This window comes from Apteryx rowi, unplaced genomic scaffold (genome assembly GCF_003343035.1).
Source record: "Apteryx rowi isolate R43461 unplaced genomic scaffold, aptRow1 scaffold_111, whole genome shotgun sequence".
In the NCBI taxonomy this organism is placed as follows: Eukaryota; Metazoa; Chordata; class Aves; order Apterygiformes; family Apterygidae; genus Apteryx; species Apteryx rowi.
Genome location: NW_020447320.1, coordinates 1,219,258 through 1,238,465, shown reverse-complemented (window position 1 = coordinate 1,238,465; position 19,208 = coordinate 1,219,258). Strand labels below are relative to the sequence as shown.

The 19,208-nt window shown below is 48.1% G+C and overlaps 1 protein-coding gene and 1 long non-coding RNA gene across 3 annotated transcripts in view; one reads left to right on the top strand and one right to left on the bottom strand.

Moving 5' to 3' along the window:
- The window catches only part of SUSD3 (sushi domain containing 3), a 55,109-nt gene extending 36,322 nt beyond the window's left edge, over window positions 1-18,787 (top strand). Inside the window, exons 6-10 of the mRNA XM_026076974.1 lie at window positions 282-449; window positions 10,441-11,247; window positions 11,391-11,509; window positions 14,760-17,298; window positions 17,738-18,787. Coding sequence (XP_025932759.1) covers window positions 282-449; window positions 10,441-10,654 — 382 coding nt within the window. The 3' untranslated portion in view covers window positions 10,655-11,247; window positions 11,391-11,509; window positions 14,760-17,298; window positions 17,738-18,787. The remainder of the gene's footprint in view (window positions 1-281; window positions 450-10,440; window positions 11,248-11,390; window positions 11,510-14,759; window positions 17,299-17,737) is intronic.
- On the bottom strand, window positions 785-8,817 carry LOC112971434. Of its 2 annotated transcripts, XR_003255343.1 has the most exons (4): window positions 7,796-8,817; window positions 6,572-6,651; window positions 4,302-4,421; window positions 785-2,559 (listed from the first exon to the last, which is right to left on the bottom strand). It is a non-coding gene; the product is annotated as an uncharacterized LOC112971434 (long non-coding RNA). The 2 variants fall into 2 exon arrangements; XR_003255342.1 differs by lacking the exon at window positions 785-2,559 and having other exon boundaries at window positions 4,127-4,421.
- Window positions 18,788-19,208: the final 421 nt, after the last annotated feature.

Below are 19,208 nucleotides of genomic sequence, written 5' to 3'. Positions count from 1 at the left end.
GCAGAATGCTGCATGATACTTAAAAGAACACTATTTCATAGAATAGTATTTATCCTAAGTCCCTTATTTAAGAAAGCCTCCCTCTTAAGGGCAGCACATATTTAAGTTTCCAGAAATTTGGCTTACACTTGAAATTCAGCATGTATTTAGATGCTGCCCTCAATAGAGATGGATTTACATTTAAACTCAAACTTAAGTGAATCAGGGCTGCGGTCAGATAAGAGCTCCGATATACAACTGTTTATCATAGTGATGTATTTTACCCTTTGCTTTATTCACAGAGATATGCAGCTCTGGTACCAGCTCAGAAGTGAAGAACTAGAGAACATGCAAGCTGCTTACTTTGGTTATAAGGGAAGAAATAATAACAACAACAATAAAAAACTCAGGAATAAACCAGTATTTGATGATGCGACTAACATGGCCTATGATAACCAAGGCTTCTACAGGTAAGGTTATTGAAACACAGCGGTTTTGAAGGGGTTTGTTGAACGGATCTTAGAAAGCGGGTCAGGGAAACGTGCGTGCTGCAGGAGAGCCCCCGAGGGGCAGACGCCCGTCGCCTCTGCCCCGCGGAGCTCGTTCCCGGCTGCCTGCGGAGGCGGCGGCACCGCATTAGCTGCAGAGAGGTTTTTAATTGGCTTGGTTAACTGGCAGCTGAACCGCAGCAGCAAAGCGGCTGCTCCGTGCTGTCTCGCGGTCCCGAGGGGCCGCATTGCCCGAACACCTCGGGAGCAGAGCCCGCCGGTGCCCCGGGCCGCGGCAGAACCGCTCGCAAGCGGGGCGTCCCGGCCCTGCCGTCATCGACGGCTGCTCCCTCTCGCGCCACAGCTCGCTGCCCGCAGCAGCGCCCAGGCGGAAGGAGGCGCAGCGAGCGGCGTGCGCCCGTGCGTGCTGGGCATGGGTGTTTTCTGTACCGGCTCAAAACAACCTCCGCCTGTGGCCAGATGTGCTACGCTGTGCTGTTGTCAACAAAAGAAAAACAGAAAACCGAATGCACAACGTGTCAAAATCTGATCACTGTGTTGCTGCTGTTATCCATATAATTACATGTCGTTTCCTCTTTGCTATCCTTTGGGTACTGCTCAGTCGTCGTATACAATAATATATGGCACCATCCTTGTTTACTTTTAATTCACTGCTCACTTGTACAGCTTTTGTGTACAGCAGCGTCTTGATTTGTAGTGGTTACCGGCAGAAAACAATTTTATGCAGGTTATAAACCTATTTCGGTGTCACAGTGCAGCTGGAAATGGTATTCAAATGGAGCACTTGCACAAAAGTCTGATGGCTGTTTAATCAACTCTTCACTTTGGGTGATTTCAGAAAGATGTATAAAGCTAATTAAATGGTGATCGTATCCTAAACAAGTTTTCAGAAGACTCGGGATCCAGTTTTTAATTTTGAGCAACTTCAATCTGCTGCAGCACTGATGTTTGGTAAAAGTGTCATTTGCTTTTAAAATAACATGGATAAACGCACAAGGGCTATACACAGAGGTTGGGGCTCTGCTGCAGCCTCAAGCTCTTGCGCGGTTCTTATCTGCACCACTCCACCAAGCAGAAGCTGTTGTATTGTGTTTACCAAATTCTGTACATCCTTTCTTAACTGAAAGCAGCAGGGAATATACAATTCATCTGGATAAGCAGCCTCGCTGGGACCAGAAGTCAACAAGTTCATTATTTCTCTAGAATAGCGGAGAATGGGTAAACTTCAGTGGGGAAACCAAGAGAGCGAGAGCAGTGAAGCCTGTGAGCTCTTTGGTTTTTCTACACAGCACAACCTGCCGGCTGTGTTAAATCCCCGTGCGCATACCCACCTTCCTGGTGCCTGAGCTCTACTGCTAACCAAGGTCCGCTTTATTTCCATGATGCAGAGGTCATATGATCCCAGCTGATCACTAGCTAGAGCAAAAATCAGCTGGAGGAGCAAGTGTATTCATATGCCCATGCCAGAGCCAAAAGTGTAGCCGTTCCTCACGCAGAGAACAGCTGCTCCTAAGCCTGGATGGGAATTGAAGCAGTTACAGATGCTGGATAAAACTCTTCCTTGGGATTGCTTTAGGAAAAAGCTTGACCCTTTAACAGTTTGTTCCACATCCTCTTTCCTCACTCAAATAAGATCCATTTAATCAAGGTTGGTAAATGCTCTTCATTTCTAATGTTTAATCCTGTTAAATGGATATATGCACTGGATGAGAGGTGGAAATTATGCTAACATATTTCATGCCGAGTCTTGCAGACAGCAAGTGATAAGTCAGCTTTATGTTTCACTTGCAAGGCTTATTTTTTCCGTAATGCATTAGACTAGCTCTCACCGTCCTGTGCACATAGCGCACTGGTACCAGCAGGGCTGGGCAGAGGAAGCGCTAGGTAAGCGCGGACCTGGAGCTGGCCCGTGCTGTGAGACTGCTGACACGAAAGGTGTGTTTGCTGCCTGCATTGTTTTGTGGCTCCTTTCTCCATTTAGCATGAAGTGCACGTTCGTGGCAGCCTTTGCTTGGAGGAATTTTCTAACTGCATGCGTTGCTGTAGCAGTAGAGCTGTTAGCTCTGATGGTCTGCAGAAATAAACAGAGACATTTGGTATGGTTGGAAACAGCAGCAAAACTGAGGGCAAACAAGCTGAAAAGAAAGCTTCTTTATATTGCTGCGGGCATTTGAACCAAAGTGTGCATGCGTGGTCATGAAGAAACTGAAAGATAATTTAACCAAGGTTTGTATTAGGAGGAATTTGTGAATGTATTACTAGACCACTTAGTTACTATCAAAAATCCTATTTTATTTTTCTAATAAGGAATTGTACTAAGAAACCTGGGAGTCTGATTGTTTTCTCCCTGCCCTTTTCATGAGAAAAATCAGCAAACTTCTTGAACCCGTGGTAGGAGATCTAAAGCCGTGTGGACGCTTTCCTCCGCAGCAGAGCTGCAGTAGGTGTTGTTCTGTGTAATATAACTATGGGAATTGGCTCCTTAACCCCTTGAAAAAGGAAGCCTGATAGATGAGTTGTGCCCTTATCTGAGAAGGAGAGAGGGGTTTTACGATATCATTTTCTTTCCTTAAAGAAAACAGTTCTGCCGGTTCCTCATGGAGCATGTGAAGTGTCTGAGAAAGTGAGGTTTCCTCCAACCTTTAGGAGGACCCTCCTGAGTATATCTTAGCCTATTTTTGACCAGAAAAGGATGTAGGTCTTGCTGCTTTTCAGACTTAATGGAAGTAGGTTTAGAGGTTAACTATGCTATGTTTTGATTTGCCCACTTTAAGAATCAAAAATACTTTAAGAACAAATAAGATAAAAAGCCAGTTCTTTCAGGCAGGTTTGTTATGGTTTATGGAGTAACTTATGGAGGATTAAAAAGCTATCATCTGTTAAAGGGATGCCTTCGTTTGCTGATGAGGTAATTCTGGATGTAATGAGGGGCCAGAATATGGATCCAGAGTCCTAACGGATAAAAGTTATCAATAATGTTGGACAATAGAGCCTCTACTGTTGTTCTAGACCTGTCTGCCATAAAATGATGTCCTTTTCCCCCGGCGTTTTGAACACGGAGCAAATGTGTTAAGCATATAGTTTTGCTAGCATATGCTGTATTTTAATGAGAACTACTGTACTTATAGTGAGCCCCATTCCGGCATTTTGTGTGCATGAACAAATTCCTTTAAAACGATGGCAAGTATGTCCACAAATACCTGGGATCATTAACTACAATGCGTAGTCACAGTCGATGCCACCTCTTCCAGTTTGGAAACAAGGAACCGTACAGAGGTTAAAATTATCTATTTTTTAGCAGAAACTCTTATGTGCAGGAGCTGCCAAGATTTGAAGCACGTCTGATCTTTTATAATACTTGAGTAGCAGACCGATGCCTGAGGAGCATATGGCAAGTTGCGAGGCCTGGGGCCACTGGGAGGGACCTGTTTTCTCCAGCGCTACTTCTCGGAAGTTTAGCGCTCAAAGCAGAGATAGCAAGCGGCCGGAGAGGCAGGGGTTTGGGGCAGATTAGCTGAAGAAAGGGTCTGCGCCCTCCGCGGAGGAGATTAGCCGCGGCTCGGCGTCACGTCGTTAGGCGAGACGGGCGCGCGCGAACCGCGGCCGCCGAGGTGCTGGGCGGAGGCAGGGCTCGGCGCGGGAGGCGTCGGGAGCCGCGCTCGCAGCCGCGCCGCCCCGAGCGCAGCGCCCCTCGGCAGGAAAGCGCCTTTTGCCGCGAATCGGGAAATTACACGCTGCTCCCTCTAACGTTTTAAGATTTAAGCCTTCCAAATTCGGCGTGAGAGCGAACCCGGGATGGTTGAAATTGTTCACCTGAGCTGAGGGACCTTCCTCGAGCGGCCCCGCCGCGGTCTGGAGCGGAGAGTCCGAAGGGCGGCCGGCACTGGGAACGCCGCCGTGGGGTGGAGGGTTTCTTCTGAAACAGGAACCTTCCTGAGCAGTAAAAGGTGTTGCTGGGTCAGCTGTTTTCTGATGAAAAACCCGCGCAGAGGTGCGATGGGGCACGTCCGGCCCGGAGGCCCCTGCCAGCGGTAACGCGGAGAAACTCCGGCTGCTGGCGTCCGATTCCCAGGCGGAAGCAGCGGTCTGCGCTCTCCCGGGGAGTCGTGCTAGCCGGGCTTCCGGGAGGCGCTGTAAAAACAGGCCCGGGCCCGCGCGAGGGCCGTGAGGGCGCGCGGCGAGCTGCTTCGGGCACGCGCGCAGGCCGCGAGTGGAAACGGGCGCCCGCTGCCTGCGTCCCCCCGCGGCACGGTGACGCGCCAGCGCAGGCCGAAAGAGAGCTGAGCCGGGAGAAGGACCTGCAGCCAGCGAGAAGAGCCTGCTTCAGCTTGCCTTTGGCTTCCTGACTATGGTGTGGAATAGCCACACCTGAAGCGGCCTCTGCTCTTGTTGTTTTTTCAGCATAACAGGCCAGTAACCTGCCCTGGAACAGGCGCCTCCTTGACCAGGCGGGCGCTGTTGTTTCGGAAGGGAGAACGGATGGACGAGTATTTTCCGCGCTCAGGGAGGACCGCAGTCAGCTGTAAACCCACTCCTTTTCATCCTCCGCCAGCTAATACGGCAGCCAGGGAGAAAGCAGTCCGGCTCAAAAATACATCTAAAGAGTGGCAAAGAAATTTGGTGAATTCTTTTGCTGGTGTGAAGCCATTTGGGGGAAGCTGTGCTTTCCAAATTTGGAATGTTTTGAAGTGGATTATTTTACACGGCTCTAGGCCAAGTTATAAAACATTCTCTGTGAAGTAGCTGATCTGACTGCAGGAGTGAGTCAAATGGAAAAGCCCATGTCTCAGTAGGTTTAAGTCCTCCTTTAAGATATCCACTACAGCTGGAGCATATTATCAAGAGAAAAAAATCTCTTCTGCAGAGAAGCAGCCTAGTATATTCCCACAGAAGATATTTTTAGTGCCTGAAATTTTTGTGCTGGAGCCCTTTCTGACTACAAGATGCATTACCAGTGTACCTGGCAAAAAGCGTACGAGGAAAATCCAACAACAAAGATGTCCAAGTGAAAAGATTTTGTAAAAAAGCCAGCATGCTCTTAGGAGAGGCAGCTTGGCATTTTGAGGCAGTTCAAGAAGCCAGAAGTAAAGTTGCTGAAATTAGCTCGTAACTGTGGCCTATGCAGTAAAACCAAATGTATTCTCTCTTTCTCTTCCATTTAGTGGCCATAATGGTTGATGTTTTCCACTACCTTATATGAGGGGCTGCAGGGGAGACGCAAATCAGAAGCTCATGCTGCTCTAAGCAATGTTCGTGTCTGCTTGGGCTTGCTGAGGAGCGTGGCTGTAGGCCCCCTGGCCATGCAGAAGGACGGGCAAGAGGGGAGATGATACTTGGCTACGTTCCTACCCTTCCCTCTGCACCCTGAGGGCACTTTCCCAACTGCTCTTCCCCTCATGAGCAGGAGAGACTAAACTGCTGAAGGATCTGAGGCCCTTCTACTGGAGGGCAGCGTGGTGCAGCGTTGCTACACTGACAGGGGAGCACACTTGAAGAAATGCCCATATTGAGAGGCACGCTGCTGCAAAGCTTGACAGCAGGAAAAAGAAGTAGAACAAAAAACCCCAACAGAATACCCAGAACAACTGTAAAAACTCAGCAGAGGGAGGCTGCAGAGCCAGAAGAGGCATCAGTAGACGAATAATGGGAGCAAAATGTGTCCTACTATAGTGACTTTCTGCAAGACTGTTAGAGGTTCCCAAAGTCTGATCTGTATCTAGTAATGCCAAGAAATGCCTCTGGAGCCCAGTCTGGGTCTGTATGTTCATTAGATCCGTTCCCAGGGTAAAAGTCCGAATGCTGCAGGCCTGGCTGAAGATGCCTGTGTGTCGGGAGGGGGAGTCTTACCTTTCCCGTATACCCGGAGCCAGCAACCTGGTTCTGCCTGAATTCTCCATGTCCTGTGCTAACAGGACAGCTGGGACTTCAGCTGAGGACTACACTGGCTCTGCAACACCACTATCCCCTCCTCCAACATATCAGTTGTACGGAGGGACACGTCTTTGCTCCTTTTTCCCTCTAACCCTAGCAGCGGGAGCTGTGCTCCCAGCTGAACCCATGTTGGAGGGTAGGGGGTAGCTTACCTGCCATGCTCTCTTTTTGTAGCATACCTGCTGTGTGGAGGGATGTCATGTCTGCTCCTCTTCCTAGGCTCTTCTAGGCGCTGTAAAGAAAATACTCTTTTGGTCTGGCATGTTTCATGATGCTGAGTTTCTGCATAGTTTGTTTTTCAAACCATCAAACCAAGTCTGGTTTTCAAACCAGAGAGCTGGGCACTTCACTCCCTCTGAAAGACCAGGGCATTTTCTTTTACAATCATCAGCCTTGCTGTCAGAAATTGCTCTTGTCTGTCTGAAAGCTCAGCCCCACAAAGCTCAGCCCTGCTGGTTCCTGATGCCCAGGGATGCAGCTGAGAGGCCAGATCATTTGCACAGGGCTCTTGACTCGCTGCACTGGTGTGAACGTGGACCTCCCCACTCAGCTACAAGGCTTGAATTGCAGAGAGCCACCAGTGGACTCCTTCCAGGGCTGTGGGAGGAGATGTGGGACTGATCTTCACCATAGTCTTTAGTATTTCTTTACACAAAGCACCTGGTGAAATGGCTGCAAATAGCAAATGGCCGGTTAGATACAATTGTACGCAATTAATGCAGTTCCTTACAGGGAGGGGAGGAGACCCAGCCTGCGAGGACACGGGAGAGAGGGCTGGATTTCCCTTCCAAGCCTTTCTCATGGATTGGCCCACCCTATGAGCCTGAGCTTCGCTCTTGATGGAGTTATTTTCCTCTAGTTTGTTATTGCTCTGCTCTGCCCTCCCCACCGCCCCCTTAGAGGCTGAAATCTTCCAGTATCTTTTGATACGCGTATTTCAAAGAAAGGTCTGGGAGGGGAAGTGAGCTGTGGTTTCGTCTTGGGGCCCTGTTGCAAAGCGCAGAGTAGCTGGCTGCTAAATTGCACCTATTTCTGTCCTCAGCGTAATTGTTACTGCACTGAGCGTAGAGGGGGTGTGCGCAGCAACATGTGCTTTCGATAGAGCCGCTATTATTGTTTTCATAATGGTTCCATTATTACCCCAGAGCATTGTGCAAAGTCGCCAGACATAAAGCAACAAAAAATCCCCTCCCGTCCTCCAATATAAGAATGTCTTTTCAAAGCCAGCGCCAGCGTTGGGCAGCATCGTGGCGGCTCCGCGGTCTCATGCTGCTCGCATGTCCTGCGAATAGTGTTTCCCCTCCAGTGAGAGATGAACGGCTCTCGGCTCGCACGAAGCAAAATTCTTGTGAAGCTCCTAAAACCCACTGACAAACCTTCTGCTGGCTGCTCTTCCCCCAGGTGGGAGCTGTGTCGCTGCTGCTGCTCCCGGTTCCAGCAGCCTCGCGGCCTGGGTTCACCTGGCGGCACGCTGTCCCGGAGGGGCCGTTGCGCTCTGTTTGCTTAGGTTGCTCAGGAGCTACCGGCCAGGTTTCCTGTTTGCTTGTGTGATAGAAACTGAAATACAGTGGAGGAGGAAAGCAGAACCAACCAAACCAAAAAGTCTAACTCCAGAATATAAACCATTTGCATCTGCCCTCGTCAAATGCAGTCTCATGCATCTAGATAAGGATTTCTGGGTGGTTCTGCAGTTCCAAGTAAGAGTACAGGGAGGTTTTCTGATCTTCTCATTATGAGGTTTTGATGTAGTCTAGCTGGAAATTGGAGTAAAGGAAAGTTAAAGCACTTGAAAGAGGTCACGCTTGTTCTGCACTTGTATGAACTGGAGAGTGCTCCTGAGGATGAAAGGGCAAACTGAAGCCCGCGCCTGGCTGACAGCACTGCATTCAGAGAGCCCGCTGCATGCACAGTTATCCCTTGTCAATTCTGCAGCATTCTTATTAGCGCTTTTCAGCCCTTGCTTAGATAGAGCACCATTGAATTCACTGTCCCTTTGATGTTCACAGAGTTTCCTGCATGAAGGCCTCTTCTCTCTTGTTGATCTTCCTTTGCTTTTAACTTGAGGAAGACATCCTCCTAGAAGAAGCAGTTAAATCCCATGTGTCTGCGTGCTGTATCTGAAAGCAGCAATTAGTAGAGAGTGGCTATTATCACCTCATCCTAGACTTATTTAAGTCCATGGAAGCTTGACAGTTGATGAAATCAGAGGAGGATGTTGCTTAGCCAGGAGCATAGTTGTCCTCTAGCTGCAGTTTTAGCCAGTTTGGCTTCCTGATGTGGCGGTGAGCAGTGGGTAGTTGGGAGTTTTGCAATGCAGAGCTTTGTAGGAGAGAATGTCAGAACAGGATCAGTTACATGAGCTGCAGAAGTAAACTGTATTTATTGCACAATAACCAAAACACCTAGATTTGAAATATAACTGGCAGGACTATTTGCAAGGACTGTGGCTATCCCCTGCAAAACTGGCTGCATTTTGCAGAGGTCTCGCCTTGCCTTTCTCCTGATTCGTCTCCCTGTGCATGCTCTTTTGAACTGGTTTTCGGTTTGCAACTATTGTCTATCACTTCAGGAACACTGAATTGAGTTACTGGTACTAAGAAAACATATGCACAGCAGCAACTATGTCAGAAGGTTTTTCTTTCGAGCGCTAAGACTGGCAGCATTAATGCATGTAGCTTCTGTTCCCTGACGGTAGATGAACAGCCACAGGGGTACTGAGATAGGTGTCCTGAGGTCAAACACAGAGATACCTGAGGGCTTGTTGACACATGAAGATTATAAGACACAGTTCAAACAGTGTGGGTCTTTCAATATGAAGTGGATAAAGTTATCATCAGGCTGTTGCGCTGGAGAAATGAATGAGTATTGTGTTGTCCAAATTAAAGTGGGTAAATCCTGCTCATCTGAGTACGGCTGTGATGACCGTGTCCCTGACTCCAGCCGTAAGAGCACATTCTCACGTGAAAAGTAGTGGTGGTTTGAGATGCCTTTACACTATCTGACTGTAGCTCATGCCCAAAATAGTTTTGTAATACAGCTTTCCAGTGAAGAGCAAGATTTATTCTCCTTTACAGGAAGGATGTTTCTGCAGTGTATCTGCTGTGTACCAGAATGTCAAGACCTCAGTTATTTAGTAGCTACACTTTTATTTTCTCTTTCTCCCCTGTGGGTTTCTGTATGTGTGCACAGTCACATAAAAGCCCGTTTCGTGATTATTTCTGCCATCTGTCCGTAACTGATGGTTGCAGCACGCAGGCTCCGTGTCCTGGCCAGCTTCTCCCGTGCGCAGGAGGACGGCCGCGGTGCGCGGGCTGGGGCGTGCAGGCTGCAGGCTTTGGTGGCCGATGCTGGCGGCTCGGGAGGAGGCTCCAGACACCGCAGTGCAGGGGTGAACCACCCCAGCACCCCCAGCACACCAGCAGCTGCTGTGCAATAGCTGCGGGTTTGCGAGAGCCCCCCCTCGCCCCGAGGCCGCGGTGGGAAGGAGGGCTGCGGGGGACCGGTGCCACGAATGCCCCTGCTCGGGGCAGCACACGGCCAGGTTGGGCGGGTGAGGGCCGGCACCAGGTGCAGCGTGGTGGCCCGGCGCAGGCACCGCTGGCAGCTCTGCAGAGAGCAAACGACACCTCCAAGGCTGCGGAGCACAGCCGGCTCTGTGCCTGCGCCCGCGCACCGCTGACCAGGCAAGGAGCTGCCTCCGCACCGGGCTCTGCACTCGGGCACTCGTAGCGCTCCCCTCCGGCTGGCACAGCCTTGCATTGCAGCCGGGGCACGCAAGCCGGTAACATCTGCCCCAACCCCGGATAAACCAAGCCTTTTCAAGGCCTGCCTCAGTGTTTACAGAGACATAATTATTTGCCCTGTTGCTGCCAGCTGTTTTCAGTGCTAGAAGAAGCGAGTCCATATGTTACAGCACACATTGTTTGCTAAGTGCCTGATGTGCAATTAAAATGGAAGGGGAAGTTCTGTGTCCTCAGCAGAGCAAATAAAACTCAAGCAACTTTTTCCTTCACGCTTACAGGTTCCAGGAGGAGTGGACTCGGGACGTGACAGCTCCCGGGTGTTGCAAGGACACCGATCATCCGCCCAGGTTGTACAAAAGCAGTGGCGCACCGGTGAAACAAGTTGTGCCAGGACACGATGCTGCAGCACATGCAGTGAATTCAATACATGTTGTTGAAGTCTATGGACATAAGGATAGTTGTAACAAACCTAGCTCTCAGATACCTGGGTAGCTGGGGTCTGAAATACAGTAGCTCCTCCGGACCAAAATAAAATCTGGATAGAAATATGTGCCTTAAAGACAACATAGAAAGTTAGCTGTTCATATGAATTTGAAATTTTATATACTCCAAGATAGTTATTTAAAAGAAATGCTTCAAGGTCAGATCTCAATAAAATAATGAATGTTGATGGTGGCAGTCAATAGCCATTCTCTACAATGTGCTATATATTGTGACCATGTCAAAAATATCATATCATTCTTCTGTACATATAGCGAGAAATGGTAACAAGTTTGTATAATTGCCTCATACAAAGTCACTGATGATAATTACACATTCATAAGATTGCAACCTTCTTTTGACCTATGTTTTTTGTAAACATTTCAGAAAGAAAAATCCCCCATATTTTTGCACACTAGTATGATAGAATTAAAATAAAGTTTTGTTTTTAATTAAAAGACCCTGTTGTTTTATATAAGGAAGACCTTGTTTTTTGATTCATCTGCTCTGTATTTAGAGCAGATTCAATCGGTTTCTTAAAGTGAACCATGTGAGACTGGGCACGGGAGAGGCACATCTCCGGATGCACCGGTGGTCCAGGAGGGGTGTGTTGCCTGCGGGGCTTCTTTGCCACGCCGGATAACGTAGCCACAGACCGGCTGTCGCTTGTGCAGGAGCCGCAGGGTGAGAGCAGCTGCCGCGCTGGCCTGCCCGCGGGGAAGTCGCAGCATGTTTCGCTGTTTCGTAGGCAGGATTGTGGCGTAGCAGCCTTCACGCGGCGTGATGAGGGGCGCGCACCTGCACCGCGGACGAGCTCGGGAAGACCATCTGCACGCGTATGGCTCGAACGATCGATGCAGCGTCTCTGTGAGTAGCTCTCTAAATAAAGGGGCGATTTAGTTTTTGGAAACATACTTTCTTTTCCTATTACTAATCTGTTCACTGTGTGAGGAAGTGCATTTTTTTCTTGCTTTTTCCATTTTGAATAGTTAAGTAACTGATAAGGCTCTTATTCTATTGCTTATACACACACGCAGACTTGTAGATCCTGTAGTTATAAGTGTTTTGGTCAAGTTGAATTCTTATTCCTCTCTCATAAGCTACAGAATGGGTACTGTCACGTTCCTGTCCTGATGGAAATATGATCCTATGGCAAGCCCCAGTAATTGTTTTACTGTATGTCCCACTTATTATGAATCATGCATACTCTTAAGAGCTTCAGTTCTGAAGTTTCAGTTTTGAAATTCAAATCGCTGTGGCTTGCTGACAGGCCTGGAAATGCCCTAGTCTATTCTGGCCACATTCAGCAAAGGTCGTAAATACGTGCTGGAACTTCAGCTGCGTGGCTGTCTCAGTGGAAGAGCTAGGGTTTTGTTCACAATAAGCTCAGTTCTGTATGCTACAATATTCTGCATCTGTACAATGTGCCTCTTAGTGTGTACTGAGAAAAGGATGATGGATACACTTCTCCACACTTGTTCCAAGTCCTCAATTCATTAAATTAGTATTAACTAATGTTTATCAGGACAGATCTGTGCTGCGAACCATTTTGGCAGTTGTCTGCAATTTCTCTGCATCCTGCCGGAGCCAGCTCGCTGCCGCGCCACGCACTCCCCCGAGTCCCCTTTACGAGCTTGGCTTCCCGTCCGCGTGCTGCTTTGGGCATGCCGCCGCTCCATGTCCTCTCGCGCAGGCTGCAGACACCAGCAGCTCATCTACAGCAGCCTCGGGTGGCTCACAAGGTCCCTGGTGCTGTTTGGGAGGAAGCAAAGGGGTCAGGAAGTTTTTGGGAGGCTGCATTACAGAAGGGCTGGCGAGGCATGAGGCAGTCATTAACAGCGGGCAGCTGGAGGCCCTCGCACAGTGCCCTCAAGTGGAAAATCAGGTGCCAGGATATGAAACCAATGCAGAAGTCTGTGTGCTCCAGCTGTCACAGCAGCAAATCTTCCTCTGTCCTGGCTTGGTGCTTTCCGGGAGGACAGCTGGGGCTGTCCGTGGCCGGGCTCCATCCGCAGGGGGAAGGCCTCCTTGATCCCGACTGAGAACGAAGGCTTGACTAGGATCAGTGCTCTAAGTCCACAGGGAAATGAAAATAAAAACAAAAGGAAGGGAGAGGAATAAAGTCTGGAAAAAACAGCCAAACATCTGAGATGCTTCCATGCAAGTGGCAGGTACCTGAGAATTACGTGCAAAGATGTTAGTCTTTCCACATAATTAAAACTTAACTTAATAAGAATTACTTGCGCTTGTTAGACCAATGATAAAAGGACATAAAGGACTACAGTCTTGTTATGGTAGATGATAGCCTGTTCCAGGTAGGCCATGTGGAAAAAGGACTTTACTTTCTCTGAAGATCAGGGTGAGGTGAAACGGTCATCAGTTCATGTCTTTGGCTGGAGAGCGAGGGCCAACGGAGGACAGAGCACGGGCTGCTAGGAATTCGGTGCTGACCGTGCATGAGGAGGAGGAGATGGTGGACGTTTACTTGGGGAAATAGCAGAACCATCTTTAATAATGGGTGACTTTATTTGTCTAGGTCTCTGCTGGAAAAGCGTACAAGACTGTGAGGGTTTGGAACATATATGTTGGTGACTGCTTTATTTCTCAAGGTGTAGGGTGTCAGATACTTCTGAGTCTAACAAGGAAAAAATCATTAAAAATCAAAAGCGAAATTTAATTTGGATGAATGTGAAACTAAGAGATCACATTTTAAGAAAAGGAAAGGGGAAGAGCAGCAGAATAAAGAAAATGGACTTTGAAAAAGCAAATTTCATCATGTTCAAATAACAAATATAAAGGATATATGCAGAAACAAGGTGATTGATGGAGAGCTAGCAGAGACTGTCTAAAGGCATGCCAGGCAATCCCGAGGCAGAGGACAGCAAAAATTGGATACAGCTGCCTTGGGAACTCTTTAAGGACTTGAAAATCAGAAAGCAAGATCTACAGAAAAACAGAAATCTGGCAAATGACTGCAGAGTAGTATAAAATGAGATGAAGGTAGTTGCACCCAATCAGAAATGTAAGAGGTAACGTGAGTTACAGTGAGCAAGGGAAATAAAAGGCAGGAAGTGAGAAAAATACATTAGAAGAGACACAGTAAAGTTACAAGTAAGTTATTTCCTGGGGCAAAAAAATGAACACAGAGATGACTGAACCACTTATTGTCTACTGTGGTTCAGGTATCACTGAAAAGTCCACTGGTTCATGCAATTAATTTAAAAAAGGGACTAGGACTGCTGCCTAGAATAAGGCAAGAAAAAGATCACAAGTATTTAGATAAATTTGATTCTTGATGAAATCCATCCTAAATTACTGAAGTGTTAGCTAAGCAATACTTGACCCATCATCAGGTTAGCTTCAGGAAACTATGAAGGACAAGGCGGGTGTCAGAAGATTGGAAAGGGCAAATCTAGCTTTAATAAGGGAGAAGAGAGATCCTGAAGAAGTAGAGGATTTCTGAAGGCACGTGCTGCTTTGATACCCAAATAGAGCCTAGGACAAATGTTTAAATTAATTTGTGAAGAAGGCACATTTCAACCTAGGATTAAAAAGAGTTTCAAGGAGGTAACTGTTCTATTCTACTTGTAATAATCTGCCTCCATCATGATGGAAGATTAACAAAAAATAATACAAAAATGAGCCTCCAGAATGATGAAAGGTTTAGGAAGCAGGGCTTACGGGGAGAGTCTAGATGAACTCTGTGTGTGTGTGTGTGTGTGTGTGTGTGTGTGTGTGTGTAATATAGGAAACGGAAGATGAAGCCGGGATGTGGTATTTCCAGCAGGTAAAAAACCTTCTTATAAAGAGGGTGGAGATCATTTGTTCTGTGTATCCGCTGTGGGTGGGACAGAGAAGTGCACTGTAATCTGCAGCCAAGCACAGCTTTGAACTGAGGTGGGGCGATGAGGCAGAGGGCCCGGGAAGGCTGGGGGTCGCCCTTCGGGGAGGCTTAAGAGCAGCTCAGGTACACGGGTGGAGGCGGCCCCGTTAGGCTTGGCCCTGCCTCTCTGCAAGGCTTTTGAATTCCCTCCTTATTCTGCATTTGTGTGATTATGTTAGCTGGATTTTATGACTTATCTCCCTGAAGTTTTAACCTTACGGTCTGACTTTAAAGGCTGCGACGTGATTGCAAGTCCCTCGGTGACGTGGGGTCCCTCGTCGGGGTGCCGGTGTCGCCGCAGCGCGCAGGAGGGGAGCCCAGCCACCGCGGCCCGCGGAGGGGGCCCGTCCGAGTGCTGCTGGGAGGGGAAAAGCAAAACCCGTGCGGCTACGGACACTGATGGCCGTGGGAAGCGGCAGAGACACTCGGTAAATTTACTGTCTCTGTGCTGGAGCGTTTCATTACGGTCATTTATTTAGGCATCTAACACGAGAGGCAGCAAAGATATAACAAGATAAGGAAACAACACCCATAGCGTGTTGCAAGATTTGTGGCTCTGTTCCCTCGGCGGCCGTGCGTAGTTTATGACAGCTGTACCCCCGGAGTGGGTTTTATTGCTCGTGTAAACATTATTTATTTTCAGAAGGAAAATGAGCACTGCACAGGAGGAAGATGAAAGCGACTGAGAATCTCAAATAGACATTTAAAGCTCGTATTTATTAAGTTAACCCTTAAATGTTTGCCAGCCAGTGAGTTCGGATGGATTTGAATCCATTTCTGCTATAGGGAACTTAGGTTTCCTTGTGTGTTTTATGGAACTGATGGCTTGCACTTAACGAACAAGTTAAATGCTCTAAACTATGTAAACAAGCAGAAGACACCCCCTCCCTGCATGGATGCTTATGATTTAATTGCTGTATATTGCAGTACGATAGAATAATTCTCCACAGATTAAAAACCTGGCAAGGTGATCTTTACCAGAGTAATTGCTTATTTTCATTCCTTCACCCTGTGTTTTAAAATGGTTTTCCTACAGCAGGCAGTGCCGCTGAGGCTGTTGCGCTGGCCTGTTGTTAAGTTTGCAGAAAACCACAGGATAATTTTTAAGATCTTATGTTAAATATTGAACAGGGAATGGTTTTTAAGCCAGCTGGCATACTATGTGCTACCGGAAAGTATCTGATCCTTACTTTATTTTAAGTGCAAATTCATGCTTTGAAACAAGTTAAAGAGACCTTGCCATGCTGGAGACATCACGGGCCCGAACCCCGGCGGTGCCGACTGCTTTGCCCGGGGAGGCAGTGCACCGCGCGCCTGCCGCAACAAGCCCTCACGGAAATGTCGCCTGCAGGGAACACCTGCTTTTAGCTGTGCGATATCACACGGTACAGTGTTCCCAGATCCTGTGATTTTTGTCACAAGTCTCATGATATTTCTTATTTTACAAAGCTGCAAATGGTAGAGTTGGGTACATATGTGAAAACCACAGCTTCCATTTAAGAATAGGTAGATGTCTCACCCTTGTATTTGAAGGGAGACATTTCAGTCCTTAAGTGTCAAATAACAGAAAAAAACAAAACAAAACCCAAACTCCAAGTTTCTTTGATGATAATGATTTGGAGGAAGCCTGACTCATAATTCTTGAATACTGTCTGATGCTGTCAAAGGTATGTATGACCTTGAAATATCTACTACAGTTGAAAGACAGGACAAGACTGTGTTTTGATGCAGCTGGAGCAAAGAAGCTTGGCATGGATATCAGAGCATCTACCACAGAGTGGCCATTGCTTTCATGGCGCTTTCTAAATGGGTATGTGGACATGCAGGTTTTCTCCTGGGCATCATCCCCTCGGGTGTCATCCTGGAAGTATCTAAAAATTATGTTTTCCACTGCATGCTTTGCCTCTGTGAATCTAACTTTTGCTTATGGGTGAGTATTGTTCAAAGCTTCCTTGAGCCAGTCTGTACCTGAGATGTTCAGGGTCCAGAAAAGAGATGGGAATGCCAAACTGATGGGCCTTGATACTCTCCGGGAGGGGGCTAATATCCGAGAGCTGAAACAGCAGGGCATGGGAAGGCCAGAGGAGACAGAGGACCCCCCCGACCACAGCAGATGCTGGCTGCAAGAACAGCATATAAATGACTGAGAGTTTGAGGCCCGGGAGTTGGCAGAGATCCTGACAATCTGGCTTCCAAAATATCCTGGTCATCAGTGATGTCTTGGAAGTGGTAAGTAAGTAAACGAAGCTACTATTACTTATTGTCAGATGTAAGTGGCTTGTGCAACTATTTTTTTTACACTGATATGCAACACACGTTTTAATAACTTTAATTAAATGGTAGCTTTAATTGAATCTTCTGCTTGGAAGGACCAAGAAGAAAGGCTGGCGACATGCCAGCTGGTAGCTTCTGGGGCAGTTTACAGTTGCATCATTTCATCGTGTTGATAGGCTACCAAAAAGTTGTTAGTTTAGCTGTGATACACTGTGTGTTTTGTTTGAGGATTTCTTAAGTGCTCTGTGGATGATAGAGGGGAGAGCCACAGGAATGCTACCTGATGACATCTCCTACGGCTTACAAGTTATCTTCAGAATTTAAATGTACTAAATTCTGTAATATACAGACTGCGGTTCCTGTGGCCACGAAAAGAAGAAAAGAAACAGAGGAAAGAGCACAGAGCAACACCACAGCGAGCGCCGGCCGGGGCTGGGACCTGCGTGCTCCTCCTCCTCGCCTCGGAAAGGCGCCAGCCCTGACTGCATTTATAGGACAGGTTGGTTTCCAGCACATCTAGTAACTGCAGAGAAGCTTAAGAACTTTTTCAATTCGGGGGGGGAGGGCAGGGTAACTCGAGGGTTGCAGAAGTCCAGAAAAATCAGTGAACTATGTCTGGAATAGCTTCAGGGCTCACTTCATCTCCTCTCAGGCCCATTTCACACACGAAACAGTTCGACCGGTCAGACCACAGGCAGGAGCCAAACCACCAGCAGGGGCCGGGTGAGCTTCCTCTGACATTTTAATAAACTGCATTATATAAACACATGACATTTCCCTTGTAACTGTGGTATTTCTGTGTTCAGTAAGGACGTCTATCAGACACACGTATATACAAGTGACATGTATATAAAAGTGATACAAGTAACCGCATTTGTTTCTTCCTTCCATATCAGGAGGAAGTGATTTGCTCAGATTTTTTTTAATTTACTTTTTAGGACTGTTTTGAAGAGAGATGATTTACGCGCCTGTTGGTGAAAGCCTCGTGTATAATCATTGCGCTTTGTCACTGCGACCAGAGCGCGTGAGCTCAGGGGAACGCTGCAGCGCTCCCGACGCCGCACGGCGAGACGTTACCAAGCCCGTCTCCACCTCGGCAGTTCATGCTAACGCGGCGATGGCATCGCGCTACACGGAACATGAAACTCCTCCGGCACGGTAGGAAGCTGCGCAAGGAAAGGTCAGCTGGTGCCACGCAGGGCCCGAGCCGCCTGATCCCTGGTGCTATACTTAAGTGTGCGCGTATTCACGCTGTTCAGGTGTTTCAAGGTCAAGGTTATCTGGGAACGTTCACGGTGGCGTTTCCGACAGGCGCTGCATCGCACCTATACGCTGGAGTCTGCAGCAGCTCCTAATCTATGCCCAGACACCCGCCTTTAACTCGGAAAGCCCGGGGGCTGCGCGCCAGCGGCTGGCCAGCCCATGCGTCCTGCCCGGCGCAGCGCGGCCCGCGGTGGCCAGGCGAGGTGACGCCGGCAGAGCCGCCGTTTCCCAGCGAGGACCAGCAGATCAAGCAGCCCTCCGGAGCTCTGCTGAACCGCCGCTCGCCGGCCCTGTCAGCGGGTTATTTACACACCTGCTTTAGTGAGAGCGTGTTCACACGGCTTCGCTCGCTTCCTGCCTTCGCAGAATTTAAATGTTCTGTTTCTTTTAAAAAACAGCAAAATTTGTTGAGTGGGATTTTGTGTGTGTGTGTGTGTGTGTGTATTTGGATTTGGATTTAAAGGGGATCAGACACTGAGCTAAGTATGGTTTTGAGCATGTATGTGCAGCCGGCTGTTCACTCCTATATATAACCTGACAGCCACCACAGACAGTTCTGTAATTATCAAGCTGATTTATGATCAGCGTATAAGGGTTTATTGTATCTACCAACCTTTCCATTGTACCAGGAACAAGACATGCTCATTTTTTCCATTATCTGCATCATCATTTTGTTTTACTAAAGCAATAAAAATTTCCAAGGAAAAGGTTGTAATATAGCAGAATCAGGGTGTATGTAGTTCACTTGTAGGCGTGTGGTTAATCCTGACTAGGGTTAATCCAGCCCTGTGGCTGAAGCTGGCCGAGATTTCACCCGAGTCAGTTCTGTTCATATATAACGGTTTGGTTTAGCTGGGTCTGGAATAAGGAACTGAGAACTTGCAGCAGGACTTCTGCGTTTGCAAACGTTTGGAGTCAGAGGATTATTTTCGTTCGCCTCCCGGCCAGCGAAGCAACCGAAGGCGGGTGTGCCAGCAGCACCGCTGCGGCTTGACGGAGGGAGGCCACAGTCACTCCGGACGCGGTTCTAGAAAGGATCAGCGCAAAAACAAACCCCAGAACTTTAAGTAAACAAACGTCTCGGTTTGCGCAGCTGATCCGTTAAAAGCAATGGCAAAATGCCCGCGCGGCGGCCGGCGCGGGGCC